Source organism: Sprattus sprattus (genome assembly GCF_963457725.1).
Source record: "Sprattus sprattus genome assembly, chromosome: 1".
Classification (NCBI taxonomy): Eukaryota; Metazoa; Chordata; class Actinopteri; order Clupeiformes; family Clupeidae; genus Sprattus; species Sprattus sprattus.
Genome location: NC_137920.1, coordinates 48,723,568 through 48,738,715, shown reverse-complemented (window position 1 = coordinate 48,738,715; position 15,148 = coordinate 48,723,568). Strand labels below are relative to the sequence as shown.

The 15,148-nt window shown below is 38.7% G+C and overlaps 1 protein-coding gene across 2 annotated transcripts; it reads left to right on the top strand.

Annotated features, from left to right (window-relative positions):
- Nucleotides 1-373: 373 nt before the first annotated feature.
- LOC308374580 (NHL repeat-containing protein 3-like) lies at nt 374-13,087 on the top strand. 2 transcript variants are annotated; one of them, XM_080850390.1, is made up of 8 exons: nt 514-526; nt 896-939; nt 6,480-6,629; nt 6,726-6,876; nt 6,961-7,161; nt 7,410-7,501; nt 7,642-7,754; nt 11,204-13,087. In XM_080850390.1, the coding sequence occupies exons 3-8, from the start codon at nt 6,513-6,515 to the stop codon at nt 11,469-11,471; spliced, it is 942 nt and encodes a 313-aa protein (XP_080706516.1). In that variant the 5' UTR covers nt 514-526; nt 896-939; nt 6,480-6,512; the 3' UTR covers nt 11,472-13,087. The 2 variants fall into 2 exon arrangements, with proteins under 2 accessions (XP_080706515.1, XP_080706516.1); XM_080850389.1 differs by lacking the exon at nt 896-939 and having other exon boundaries at nt 374-526.
- The last annotated feature ends 2,061 nt before the right edge of the window (nt 13,088-15,148 follow it).

The window sequence follows — 15,148 nt, the reverse complement described above, 5'->3', positions numbered from 1 at the left end:
AAAAACATGTTGATGGACTCTGTGTTTGCGTAGATAGTCAAGAGACCATAGAACATGTAATAGAGATGTGTCCAAGATATCAGAGGCAGAGAAAGGTACTTAGTAGTCTCCTGAAAGAAGAGAAAGTGGTATTGAAGATTTCCAGCATTTTACAGAGAAACTCGGGAGATATTTGTTTCAATTTAATTTTTTATTTTCTGAAAAAACAGGTTTATTTCATAGGATTTAGTAAGGGTGTTCAGATCCACACTCCAGTACAGAAGGTGGCGGTAATGCACACTAAAAGTTGCTTGCCAACCGCCATAAAACAAAAAAGAAGAAGAAGAAGGCCATTGGGTCAGAGATTACCACGTGACCAAAACAGGAACCGAGAGAATGGGACTAGTAGACTCTAAACACAGCAGATCTCACCTTTGGGATGAAAATATTCTGTACGTTAAACAGTAATCACTGGAGTCTGATAATTATGAAGATGGCAGTGATTTTTTTTCTGGGGGTAATTTTATATGGTGCAATGAATTCACAAGTAAGTATCTGTTAACATTTCGGAACAATCATATGCTGTTGCTAGCTAGTTAGCAATCCAGCTGTTTCAGGGTTGCCCTGTGTTACACAAATTCTGGTTCGCTGCACGATAGAAATGCGAATCTTTTTGCCATTCACGTGTCAATACGTGCTTTTGCAGCGAGATTCGTCGGTAAAACGTAAACATTGAAAGTCATGGAATGGAAATGGAATATTGTTTAATCATGTGTTAATTTATGACTGCTTAGGAACGTGTTATAACCTTTAGGTACCTGTCTACTCACTGCGACCGGATACCGACCAGAGGCATTATAAGGACTTTGTACCCTGTCTTTGGCTACTAGTTTGACCTGTTGTTCTCCTTCCTTAGCCGTTATGTGAGGTCCTGCACAGCTTGACGTGTTTGAGATTACAGTAGGTTGGGTTGAACCTGCTTTGCATATGCATTAATTTAAAACAGTGATGCTGTCAGATTAAGCTGTAGCATATTCTTTTTTAATATATAATATTATGTCCAGCTGTTTTTGTAAAGGCATTTGCTGATATTTTGGGCGATATAGAATTTAAGGTGAATAGGAGATGTTCGTAGACTACGATGTTCGTATGCTACTGGGACACTTTCGCAATCAAATCACGTGGTTGGCTACAAACTGAGTCTACTTCCCTGCATGAGTGATTGGGGTAGAACAGACATGTGCAAAGTACGGACCGTTGGTCTTTTTAATCCGGCCCTAGCGTCTGCGTCGATTAGCGTCAGTGTCGATTTATCGTTGCAGCTCTATGCTGCACAGAGCCTGCGTGGCTGCTTTAACCTGTTAATGGGTCAATGACGTGACGCCTATATTTTCTGTCCGACTCCATTATTTTCAGTAAAAAAAAGGTTTAACTGCATGAAAAGATACCATATATATGTAATGCCTCTCCCATATATGTACTCACTTTCATTTTCCAAACAACTTTAGTTAGGCTATTTATAATTTTTCTGTTATTTAAAGTGTCAAAATATCATGTGGTGCGACCGTCCCGCCATTACTGATGTTGTGAAAACTTCTTTAAAATTACTCTAAATCTATTAAAATTTATGTTCTGCCCTATTCGGCATGATTTCCCAAGTGTTTTGTAGTCCTGTTCAAAATTGCAAAGCATTTGTATTTATATTTCCATCATTATACACAAACAAACTTTGTCCGATGATGTCCATTTCATGAAATATCATGTGGTGCGACCATCAAGAAACGACCACTTTTGGGACAATTATGTTGCAACTTCCTGTTTTTGAATGGATTACATCATTGACCAGTTTGCCAAGGACCCATGGAATCAGCAACAGGTTTGTAACTCTCTCTCAAATTTGGAAGAAAAATTACCTTTTTAGCGGATGGTATGTAGTTGCCATATTTCGGTGTCATGTGGTGCGACCTCAAAAAAACAATGAATTTTAGTTTTTTTCTACAAATATATATTTTGATTTTAAATTTCATTGTAACCTTTTGTGCTCAGCTACCTTGTTTTGTTTAGGTGGCCAAATCTGTGCCTGTAAATTTTGACTGAACTTGAAAATATCATGTGGTGCGACCAAATGTCATGTGGTGCGACCATTGCAGAGGGTTTTCCATGATAGATATATGTCCTAAAGTGGTAGTTTTTGTGCTTTGATATTCAATTGATGATTTATATGCATTAAGTACTTTATTTAAGTATTATTTGGAATAGATTTTTTTGCAATTTGAGTAATTTTTTTCCTAATAATTCAGAAACAACGTTTTATGTTTAAGCTTTGTACAATATCATGAGAAAAAGCTAAAAATATAACTTAGAGCATGTCATTTCACTTTAGTAATTATGCATTTATCAGTAATTTATTATTTATTTATGTATAACTGTTTTAATCTATTTTACCAGATGCCATGACGAGGAGGGAGTGTGGGCACACCTGGAGCCCATACTGAATGAGTTTCAGGCAACCTGCCCAAAGATTACAGAGCTACATGTAATCAGTGATGGACGGGTGGTTGAATCTGCTGTAAAGACGTCATGGAGCATGCACATAAAGTAACAGAAGACAGAAGTCGAGATCCAACTAGCAATCTATGGATTGCTGAACGACTTCTCTACCACCTGAAATCACTGATACCACATCACTCCAAACAGGACTAGTTTGAATCAGGCGCTTCGCCATAAGCCTCGTTTGTGTTAAATAACTGTTTTGAAACTTCTGTCTATTATACAAATATTTTCACGTCAGATTTTATCATATAGGCTATTGCCGACACTTAAAAAAAATTAAAAAAATTAAAACGGTTTTGAACAATGGTCTGATGCAAAAAGATTAAGTAGTGATCGATTAAGGTGTGGCTTGTTAATGTCATCTCTTTCCTAAACAGCTTCTTAACAATTTAGTTTATGTTAATGCTGTTATGAAGTGAAGCAGGGTAAATTAGGGTTCAGGCTGAGGTTGCAGGGCGTGGGGCGTTCACATGGGGCAATTATGTCATCGGGTTAGTAAATGTGCAGATCAGGCGTCCACACGAACACGGATCCGCTGGTTGGTTGGAATCGTTCCACTCTTGAGACCGGTTTCCAAAGGTTGCGGATTCAGTGACCCAATTCGCAGAGTTTGAGCATTTCAACAACATTTCTTTTCGGATTCAGGCAATCCAGGTTTCGTGTGGACGGGCCCTCAAGATTCACCAGGTTTTGTTATCACAAGCGGCACAAATAAGTCATAGGGAGGTGTAATGCCTTTTAAGCATGCAGAAATGAAGCCATGCGTAGGTTACCAGCCAGTAAAAGTAGACCTGAAGGAAACCATGTTCCACACTGAAGATCTCTCAAGCACTCCTGAGCCACCACGGAGCAAGCTAGTCTTCAAGACCTGTATGGCAAATTTGACGTGATTTTTATATTAAAAAAATGTTATGTAATGTTTGTGTTCATGAAAATTCTATGAATTATTGAATAAAATCTGGTTTTAATCTATGTTTTGTATGGAATTTATTGTTTATTGATCACTTTTGAGGTTTTCATATCATTTGGAACGACCACTAATCATGTGGTGCGACCAATAATACCAATCACTGTATTAGATTCTTAATAAAATATCAAATTTTTGGGGCTGTAATATTAATCACTAATACAGTATGCTTAGATGAATGGTATTTTTTTAACATTTCGATCAGTTTTATGCGCTTTACAGGGAAAATAAGTCTGTAAACTACATTTAAGAAGGAGACTTAAGACATAATAGAACAAAAATGTGAGAATTATGTACAAAAACTCAAAAGAAATGCAAATACTGTCTCTAAACACTTTATATTACTCATAACTTGTTAAAAAAACGTTAAGTATGTTAAGGAAATTAAATTGTTTTAAGATTAATCACGGTCGCACCAGATGACATTGCTTAAGGCCATGGCCAATTTATCTAGATGAAAAATCACTAAAATCACTTAATTAAAATTTTTAATATGAATTTAAGTGTACAGAACATTCTTAATGTTTGAAAAATTGCAATAGATATTCTTGTTTTTTGTCATTTAAAATGGGCCTGTTGAAAATCCTTATACGTCGTTGACCCTAATGTAAATAATAAAGTAGTTCAAGTGAGGTAATTGGTTTGGGCGCAGGCCTCAGATGTTTACATGATGTTTGATCAGTCACGTTAAGACATGTTTTTGTATTGTTCATGTTCGTGCAATTTGTTAAATTGCCTTGCAAATAAATGCGTTGCTACCTGTTAAAGGCCATATCCTATCATGTGATGATTTTTACATGTAATTTATATTAGTTCACACAAACACTCCACCCATCTGTTTCTGGCCCGCTCCCCCCCGAACCCATTGTGGCCCGCTAGTCAAAAAGTTTGCCCACCCCTGGGGTAGAACTAGGGATGCAAATTATCGATTAATTCATTAATCATTAGTTGATAATCTTATCGATCGACTTTCGATTAATTGATAAGCGGCGTTTTTCACCTGAGTTTCAGTGCTTCAATAGGGCCTTTACAAATATCAGCTTAATAGTTGAGTTATTATATTACATTACATTATGATAATTATATTCTATTCTATTATACATTCCTCAAGTAATTATGCATTAGGAAAAGAAAGCAGAAAAGTTTTTTTATGGTATAACAAAATACATTCTTTTGAAACAGACATAAAAAAAAAAGAATAGAAGAAATTAAATAGAGAGCCAAACAGAATATTATTGAGCCTATAGATTATGAAGAAACTGCATCTCTGAAGTTTAACTCGCGTTCACGGTAGTGAGGGATAGAGTAGTTACATTCTTAATGGCAAGCCATCAGGCAAAGGTAAGCTAGCCCGCTAACGAGCTAGGTATATAATATCATTAAGCCTGAGTGAGCTAGTCCGCTATCAAGCTAAATAGCCAACTCAACTCTTACTAACTCTCATGAGCCAAACTCGCGGGCACACGTTAGCGCGGGAGTAGACAGAGATATTCACATACATAGCAAGGTGAGCTAGCCCGCTAACAAGCTAACAGCTAACCTGAGTTTTAAGCCTTAACTCGCGGCAGTAAGCGAGAGAAGGTATAATACAGTGTAGCTGTGATTTTAGGTTGACCAGGTGAACTGGTGGTGCCATGCAGGACATGCACGGTGTTCAAATGATAACTGAGTGAGCTAGTGGAACTATTGTATTTCAATACCGCATTACACAGAGAACATTTGACTTCTTTGCCTGAATTAACAATGTTGAAGTGGTCCCACACCGCACTTCTTTTCGCTCGCTTCATTTTGTTTTCAACCGGTCTCTCGCGCTAGCGCCCTCTAGCGATTAATCGTGATTAATACATTTTGATCGAGCAACCTCTTAATCGACAATTAATCTAAAGTTGATTAATCATTTGCATCCCTTGGTAGAACGTGTTTACAAACTAATAACGGGTCGAACACATGCCAGTGTTGCAAGCGTTATTCTAAATCCCAGTTATTTCTGTTGGGGGGGCAGGCTGAACAGCACAGATGTGTCCACATATGTGATTTATATACAGAACTAAAGTGAAAACGATTTCTGAAACCATGATCAGATTGTTGCCCACATCACAAGGATCAAGAACAAACATGAATATTCATATACATTTGCACATAACTTTGAAGTCACAAACATCCTTAGGTTCTCCAAGTGACAGCAGGAAAGGTTGTAGCAAGCGGGAGTTAAAGGAATGCATGATATGGTCATTAGTTTAACTGTGTCTAGGCCATGTTATAGTCTTTGAAAGCACTCAATGTATGGGAGTAGCTGTGAATACACACAGCAGGGGAGGTCTTGCTGGGTGAGAAGATCACAGAGAGGTCCTCTGATAAGATGCTGTTGTGCCATCTGGTAAAACTAAACAGAAATTCAGTTATTTGTCTTTAGAAAAATAACTATTTCTAGTTTGAATCAACATTTGTACAAAAAGTGCAGTGCAGTCGAGTGAGTTAGTGTGGAATGAGCCCTGAATAGTGTCACCCATTCCAGAGGGTTAAAGGTGCTATATGCAGGACTGGCTAGCTGTCGGCTTCCGAGGTTAATTATTTTTTACTCCACACTCCAAAATAATTATATTATATATGATTGATAGATATCTGGGCGACTATTCATTTCTACATTAACATCAATGGATGGTTATATGCTTATATTAGCAAAGTAGAGGCAAGTAGACCCCTGAAGTCTGAAGATCTTCATCAGAGGCCTTGGGCTAGCTGAAGGGTTAACCATTGATTTTAACTGATATACGTTAACTAATAACTACAGGATGTCTAAGCTTGCTTACTGTTCAAACTACAGTGACTCACTATCGCCTCTTGTGACACAACATGGTGTTTCGAGAGAGGATGGGCTGCGGCTAGCTGGTTAGCAGGCTACATTTAGTTAATGTCTCAACTTACAGTGGATGACAAGCATCACTAAATCTTTAAATTAATCTGTTGTTGTTTTTTACAGTTTACTGTTGCATTAAAAACAGATTGTCGATTAATGGGAAGACCTCTGTTCAAACTGGATTCGTCCTGGCCTAAATACACTGAGGATTTTACTGGTGAAGTATTTGGGGTGGCCGTTAATCAAGTATCTGGTTTGGTATATGTTGCTCAGGTAAGATTGCAAAAAGAACATGTTGTGTTGTGTTTGTACAATCAGGAATGCTCATGGTAAGCAGTTTAAAAACTATGTTTGTCTTTCCCTAACCAGAGAGGAGAGAATGTAGCGAAAGTACTTGTCTTTAACATAGATGGAGACTTCATACAAGCTTGGAATACCACAACTTTAGAGATGCCCCATGGAATCTTCCTTGCTGGTGCACTTACCAACCCTTCGGTGTGGATTACAGATGTTGGAACAGGTGGGTTGTAGTTGTGAATCTAATGCAATGTTTGTAATGATATGCACTGGGAATGGTCCTTATTTGCGCTGTTTCACTCATCAGGTCCATATGGCCATACAGTTAAGCAGTACACTCCTTCAGGGAAGCTCCTGCAGATTTTGGGCACGCCTGGGAAAGCAGGGTCGGGTGTGAATCCACTTCAGTTCGATCAGCCGGCAGAGATCTTTGTCCATACCTCTGGGGAAATCTATATTGTGGACGGTGATGGAGGCATGAACAACCGTCTGATTAAGTTATCAGAAGGTAGACACGACTTACCTACCTGTTGAACATAATCGTCAGTAATTATGAATATTGTGTGCGTCTCGTATTGACTGTCTGATCCAATCATGTAGATCTCCAGGTGGTGTGGGTAAGGGTTAGGGTTATGGTACATGTGCATCTCGTATTGACTGTCTGATCCAAACATGTAGATCTCCAGGTGGTGTGGGTAAGGGTTAGGGTTATGGTACATATGCATCTCGTATTGACTGTCTGATCCAAACATGTAGATCTCCAGGTGGTGTGGGTGCATGGAGAGGAGGGTCAGGAGCTGGCACAGTTTCACATTCCCCATAGTGTGGCCGTGGATAGCTATCAGAGGGTATGTCTTCAAAATATTCCATAAGCATTAAGCAGTGTTATGGCCAATTGTAAATGCCTGTTTCTCTTGTCTCTGTCTGTATATTTATAATATTTCTATAGCATTGTATACAAATAAACACTTGAATTTCACCTCCTCAGGTATGGGTGGCTGATAGAGGTAACAAGAGAATCCAAGTGTTCAATTCAGTAACTGGGGACTGGCTTGGAACATGGGGAAGCTGCTTTAGCGAAGATGGACCTTACTCAGTTAGGTAAGAGACAGGCTGTCTTCATGAATTGTGTTAAAGCGTACATGATATCCAAAGTGTGTCATGTTTGAAGTTGGAGTCAGTGGTTTGCCCAGACATTTTGAAACTGTAAAGAAGGGTTTTGTTGTGAAGGGTTGTTTCTTGCAATTAAATGAATTAAAGCATTGCTTTGAAGGCAATTCATTCTCCAAAGATTTTACTCAGACATGACAAATATGAAATGACAACATGTAGATAACATACTTTGACATGTATCTTTGTATCTACGTATGTTTACTGTATATAGTGACCATTTATCCCCAAAAAGTGCCCCTTTGTAAGTCACGTTGTTTGCGTTGACCCGGGGTCCTTTGACGCTTGTTGTGTAACAAAGGGGAGATGCAAAGAGGTCCAGGTAAAGTATCCACAATGTGATGGGTTTATTAATATGAATGGATGTTACAATTTGTATTTTTGTAAATAAATGAATCAAGGCAGAAAGCTTAAATTAGAGATAATTGTATTTATCTTTGCAAAGAGGGAGATAAGTTACAACATCAATGCTGCCAACTAAACCCCTCAATCTCAATTGTGGTGGAATCACAAAAGTGTGACCTTTCCTAATTTGGTTTTAACAGAACCCATCCTTAAGACAAATGTTTACTCAACTTTCATAAAGTAAATGACTTCTGTTACATTTCTCAGAATGTATGGTTATTCTTGGCCCAGCATCCTGTTCTGCTTCTAGACGCGGCCTGCGCAGACAGTTTCAAGCAAGTTTAAGCAAGTTAAAACTATGATTAACAGAATCTCCTAGCATACAGTGTATATACTCAATGGGCCCTAATTTAATAGACACACACCACAAGTTCTTACGTACAACAAAGAAGGTTATCACGTAATGCTATTTTCATTACCAAGGACACATTCCTTTGATCATTTCATAACATGTGCAAAGTTGAACTCCTTCAAGGGTGGATGGACGCCTCATTTCGGTGTGTCTGGTGTCATTTGGTGTCAATGGTGTTGAGGAATGCACAATCCCATTGCCAGTGTTTTCAGTTATTAACTGCTATTAAATTATATTTGGCTGCAAACACAGGCTACTGACACTAACATATAAGTTGATATTTGACAGTGCAGGGAGCATCACGAGTCTATCCGTGTTCAGTAATGTAATGTAATGTAACGAAAAACAACATCGGATCAATGACACTTTCATTCCTACTCAGTCACATACAGTCTTCCATAATATGATACAGTAAGGTATTCCTACCAGAGCTTATTTAAAGGGATACTATGGAGTGCGAACCTCCGCAAGAGGTGTGCGATGTGTCATGGAACCTGGCTATCAACCATGCTAGCTATCTCTATCTAACAGTTTTTTACGATTGCTAAAACACTAAAACCCATTGCCTGAACTCATGAAGCTAATTGTTCAGTCTGTTGTCAATACCTTAAACTATTTCACACGGTAAAACACAATTTGCAGCTCTCACTTAGACTTTTCAGCAAAACTCTAAACACATTATCAGTCTCAAAACACATTCTGCACTCCAATGCACATGTCATCCATACTGGTAAACACAAGTGGCAACAATCAAATACAAATAGAGAATACATGTCATTGATTGAACACAACCACTCAAAATTGATTTAACTTGTATCAAATGATGTGACACAACCAATATGAGCCAGTTTAGAGAGCAAACAGGTTGTTGAAGGTGGAAAGGAGAAAGTCTGAGAATACATGTGTAGAAACAATGTGAGAGGACGAGGACAAGTGAACACCACGTTGACTCCTTTGATTTTTGTCCCTTTTACTGTAGTAGTGTGTACTGTAGTAGGCCTACAGTGCATTGTAGGCTGTATAATGTACAATAAACAAGTTGTATGGACCTGAACATTGTGCTTTCTATTTGGTACAGTAACAGTGCTCAATAGACTGCTCAATAGATTTTGACTGGTTGCAGGTTCATATCAACAAAGAACAAGAGTGAGTTGTGAGTAGTGAGATGCAGGGTACAGTACTATAGGGGTACAAGAAGGAGAAAGAATCAACACAAATTAGAGCAAAGCAGAGTAGCAATTTCTGATACATTTGTATAGCCACTATGAGAGAACATGTTTTCATTCATCAAAAGACAATGATAGATAAATATTGTCTGGGAATTCCCCGCCCCTTCACTGCATTTCATTTGCTCAGTTAGTCTGGCGAAGTACTAAATGGAGGTCCACTTCAGTCACGTAATTGGACACGCCTTTAACCAATCAGACCAACGATACTATACAACGATGCAACGATCGGTAATAAAGCAAACACATCTTTTTTCTGTATGAATTGTTCCAGAGCAGTTTCTGTTCTATTTTCAAAGAAAACTTGCCTTTGAAATCATCCAAGACAGCCTCGAGAGCAGTATATAGTTTGCTGTGCTTTTCTCTTTGCTTTCGCTTTTGTTACGTAGACGTGGTTATTTTAAATCCGCCAATGGCGCGCCAGGTAGCCAAAAGCCAGTTTGTGATTGGTCCCAGAGATCCTGAGAATGCTGTAGTGAAATGCTGTGCAATCTTTGCCAGACCCACTTCTCAGGCAAAACAAATTTGCCGGAAGAAGAGGGGCGGGACTTCCCAGACAAAGATAAATATGAAATTGGATGAAAATGCTTTTGAGATTTAAAAAATGTTTACTTTCCCTGAGAACTATATGACTGACTGCTTGAAAGTGTATATCATTTTGATCACTTTGTTTATGATTTAAGAGCAGTGTTTGATTTTGAGCACAGGTAAAACTGTTTTGAGGCGAAAGTTTCATTTTGCAAGAGGATTCAGAGGTTTTGTAAATAGTGCTTGAAATATGAGGTTTTGTGTTTAGAGTTTAGAGAAAATGAGAGACTGTTTCAAGAAATGTGTTTTAGCAATTGTAAAAAACTGTAAGCACAAGCATTCACACATATACAAAATGGCCGACTAGCATTGGCACAGGCTCACAACAGAGGACAAAAGTAGACTAAACACCAACGCATTAGAAAAACCACACTCCCACAAATCATAAACACGCTGACACTGATTGCTAACAGAAAATACACACTAACATTCAAGCAACATTATGTAACAATCTTCCCCTAACAGCTTCAAAATCATTTTAGTGGTGGACCGACTACAGAGAATGGCGTCAGAGTTCAGTTGTCATAAGGACATCATAATTCAAATTGACTATGATCAGCTGATAAGAGGCTCCAGAGCTAACGCCGTTATGGCTAGGCTCATACTTTCTCTCACACATTCAGCTTTGGTATCATGGACAGTATTTTATTTCTTATCAGTGATTTAAAGGATTGACATTGTGTATGTGTTTGAATGTTAGTGTGTGTGTGTACACAAACAAACTTATTTTGCAGAGACATTTGTCTCAATGTCAGTGCAACCTCATTCCTCTAATGCATTTTTAAACTTGTATCTCTATTGTTTTCCAGGCAAACTTCAGATCAAAAGTATTTTGTTGTGGTTCAGCTGAACAGTAATCGGATCACTCTGCTGGAAGCTCCTCCAATAGGAGTGATTGGTCAGTGTCATGTGGTCAGTGTCATCCAGCTGGGGGAGGATGTGAAGCCCCACCTGGTTGACATCGACCTCAAAACAGGAGCGTTATATGTGGCAGAGATCGGCGCTCAGCAGGTTCAAAAGTTTATGCCTTACACTCTAGATAGAAAAAGGGCATCTGGAACTCCTTTCAAGGCATGACAAGCTGATCAAATACAAAATGTTGTCACCTTTAAAGAATGCTTGGAATAGCAATATTTTCATATTGTTTGTGTTAATGTATGGTTTAATGTCGTTTTACAAATGTGTATGTATTCTGTGAAGTACATTTCTTGCACCTCACCAAGCACATTTATTATCAGTATTTCCCCCACCCAAAACATTTGGACGAGGCTCCCAGGAAGTGCAAGGGGATATGCACAGATAATCAAGTATTTAGATAACCATTTGCAGAAAAACTATTCCAATATTAGTATCACAATTTGATTATTATCGATTCACATTCCAATATCACAACTGACAATAAAGAAATGGCCTGTTCAATATTACATTTTCCATTTACTGTAGTTGTGATCTTTGTGGTTCAGGATAAACACTGTCATTTGAATATTTAGGGGGTATTTCTCATCCCCCAATAATGCCAACACAGCATAGTGTCACGATATATACTCTATCATGTGGTATTCTGTACCTCCATAACATGTCCAATATTGTGGCTAGTGTTGTGTTACATACATTTCCTCTATAGTGAGTTTAGCACTGTCGTTTGTGAAAGTACAGCAATCTAGACTGTTCTCATTCGTAATTCCACGTTGGTGCCCTTTTACTACCAGAGCAGGGACGTCCCTCTCTACCTTAAAGAGCCTCTTGAAGACCCAACTCTTCAGAGAGCGCCCTCTTTTCCTGACTTGCACTTCCTCTCCCTTCCTCTACTTCTCCTTATCTTTCCTCTAATGCTATCTCCTCTAACTAGTACTTAACTCGCACTTACAGTAGTTATATTCAAGCACTTTTAATTTCTTATGTAAAGTAGTATTTATTGTTACACTAGTTCTCTATTGCTCATAGCTTGATTGTTCTCTCCTTTGTACGTCGCTTTGGATAAAGGACTAAATGTAAATGTGTGTAAATGTCTGTACCACCAGGAACTTGCAAGGGTTTGTTGTGATTTTTGCAGCCAAGAATAAATGAATTACTAAAATTGGAATCCTCAGAAATTAAATTGAATTTGTGATGATGAGGTTATTTTTGCAGTTTCCATTTTTTCAAAAAATCTGATCAAATAATTTGGCCACAATGGGAATTATTTGTATTGAAAATGAGTGATCAGTCTTGAACTAGCCTTGAGTTTCATCCACAACGAGCAGATGTGAGTTTGGAAGTTGTTATACGTTATGTTGACTATCCAAATCTTAGGCAAGCTTTCTTCCCTTAGTTGGCGATGCAACTGGTAGGGTACATCACAACGTCAACAGACAATTAGTCTGGTTCTTTGCCAAGTGGTGAAGGGTTTCCTCCTATTCCTCCCACACTCCTCCTATGTGGGCAAAGAAAGAAAAGTGAAAGGGAAAATAGTGAAGTTTGGGAAAGAAAGAGGAAAACCAAACATCAGCATCAGATGAGAAGGAGTGTTTCTGCCTTGACTGTGTGGATATTTTCAAACATCTGGCTGCCAAGGAGACTGGTTCAATGTGTGAGGATCATATATTGCATGTAGGCTTTCTCAAGAGAAACTATTTATGTTTTGCCAGAATGAATCAGTTTTTACTGATAGGCATGATTTCCCATACTGTAAAAAATTGATGGTTACTTTTATGTTGACCTGGTGTTGAGTTCTGTTCTAAAATTAAAAATTTCCTCACAGACCCTTCCCATCCTGCCCATCATCTGTTCCTGTTGCTCCCGTCAGGGAAAAGGTTCAGATCAAAAAAGGCACGCACCTCCAGGATGGCAAAGAGCTTCTATGCTCGTGCAATAAGGCTTCTCAACACCTCACAACCCCCCTCCCCCTCATCACCCCCTGGCCAAGCCCGCCCCGCCCCCCATGGACTGCACTGCAACTATTGATGCACCTCAATATGTAGATATATTGCTTTTTTAATTTATGATATTTATTAATTGTTATTTATTATTATTTAGCTGTGGAAGAAGTATGTTGCTGCCTCTAACTGTCTCGTTGTCTTTGTGACAATGACAATAAAGTACTTTGAACTTGAACTTTGAAAATAAAAATGAATCTACGTTCAGAGTTACGTGTTCTTATTTGTGTGATGACTGATGTTAATGTAAAATGAAAAACTATATGACAATCTAATGAATTTGAAATATGTGATGGCAGGCCCCGCTTTCAACTAAACAAAAAAGCTTTGCATTGGAAAATATGACATTCCAGGGAGATCATACTATGTTTTTTGACATGGGATTGGATTAGATTTTTTTTTGTGGAAGAATTGTAGAGAAGTGTTGTGAGTTGTGGGACTTTAAAATGAATGTCCAAGACTGTAATACTTACAGTTTTATGAGTGAAAATGGTCAAGTTGTCAGATGGCACTGATAGTAGTTCAGGACTCCGGAGCTGCATGTAAGTATATTTATTACACGGACAAACAAAAACAATTGCAATCTGGCTCCCCTACCAGCACAAGGCTGACAGTGAAGGCAAGGATAAACCCTTCGCACAAGGTTTATATAGACAGAAGTTTGGTTTTCAGCAGGGGTATCCACGTGGTGGATTTCTCACGTCCGAGGCTCCCTGTCTTGCAAGGATGGCAGTTTTGAACAAGGTCGGAAGAAGCACAGTTCCCTTCTTATCTCCTCTGGTCTAAACATGCTCTTGTTCATATGCAGACTTAGTGGCACCTAATATTCTAGTTACACACACACACACAGAGAAAAGCCATGCTCCTGCTTTCATAAGCACATGATTCATATAAGGAATAAATTAATACAAGGCACTTGATTATTATATTCTTAAGTCATTAACAGTCTTTGGAAATAATCTCTATCAATCCCTCCTTTTATCCGTTTCAATGGATAATTCAAATTACAAACACAACCAAAATCAAAATCATCTTAATCCGTCAATTATCAATTCAATGAATTACCTCAAAATCATCATTCTGAGCTTTATCACATGGATTTTCGGAACAGAGATCATGACTGAACATCACTCCATATCATCATCGGTCAATCATTTTGTCATCATATTTCTCATCGCACATTTGAATACTTTGCATTTGTAGGCCAACATAGTGAATGTCGACTGTGTGTGTTTCATTAGCTCGCCTGGGCTACAGATAACATTCAAACAAGGCCTTGCTGTGTCCTTGAAGGCCCCGTTCCCCATCAGGGATTCTGCAGATCACATCAGTTGTTGAATATTACTGGGCAGGAAAACGTAAGCAGTCTCTTTGTGGAAAGTGTGTTTGGGCAGTCAGGTTCCCCCATCACGGATGATCTTTGTCCATGCCCCATCGCGGACATTTGACCAAGGCCGGTGCCTGTATGATCAAAATGTTAACAGTACCAAAATGTAGAGCAGTACAGTTATCATCAAAAGTTTCAATTTTCCCTTGTAACTCCCCATGGCTTCACAGAGATAGGGCCGCTTCTCCCTCCCAGTCTCCACTAGGCTCTTTTGCACCACTGGACAGTGTTGTTTTCTTCACCAGGTTTGAGACGAAACTATGCCCAGGCAAAGTCACCCCTGTGTAGCTGGACTTCTGACAACAGTAGCCCGGCCTAGGAAAACTGTAGAAGAAGACAGCTCCTTTCCTCTGTCTCTTTCTAAGGAAGGCTTTCTCGTTTACAATGTTTAAAGTTTGTTAGATGTATCCAGGAGGCTCTCTCCGCTACTGACTGACTGTGGTAAATGTTGA

Coding starts and splice junctions, on each gene's coding strand:
- LOC308374580 (XM_080850389.1), top strand. CDS start 419: ATGAAAATATTCTGTACGTTAAACAGTAATCACTGGAGTCTGATAATT. Junction 6,630..6,725: donor GTTTGGTATATGTTGCTCAG/GTAAGATTGCAA, acceptor TTCCCTAACCAG/AGAGGAGAGAATGTAGCGAA. Junction 7,755..11,203: donor GATGGACCTTACTCAGTTAG/GTAAGAGACAGG, acceptor ATTGTTTTCCAG/GCAAACTTCAGATCAAAAGT.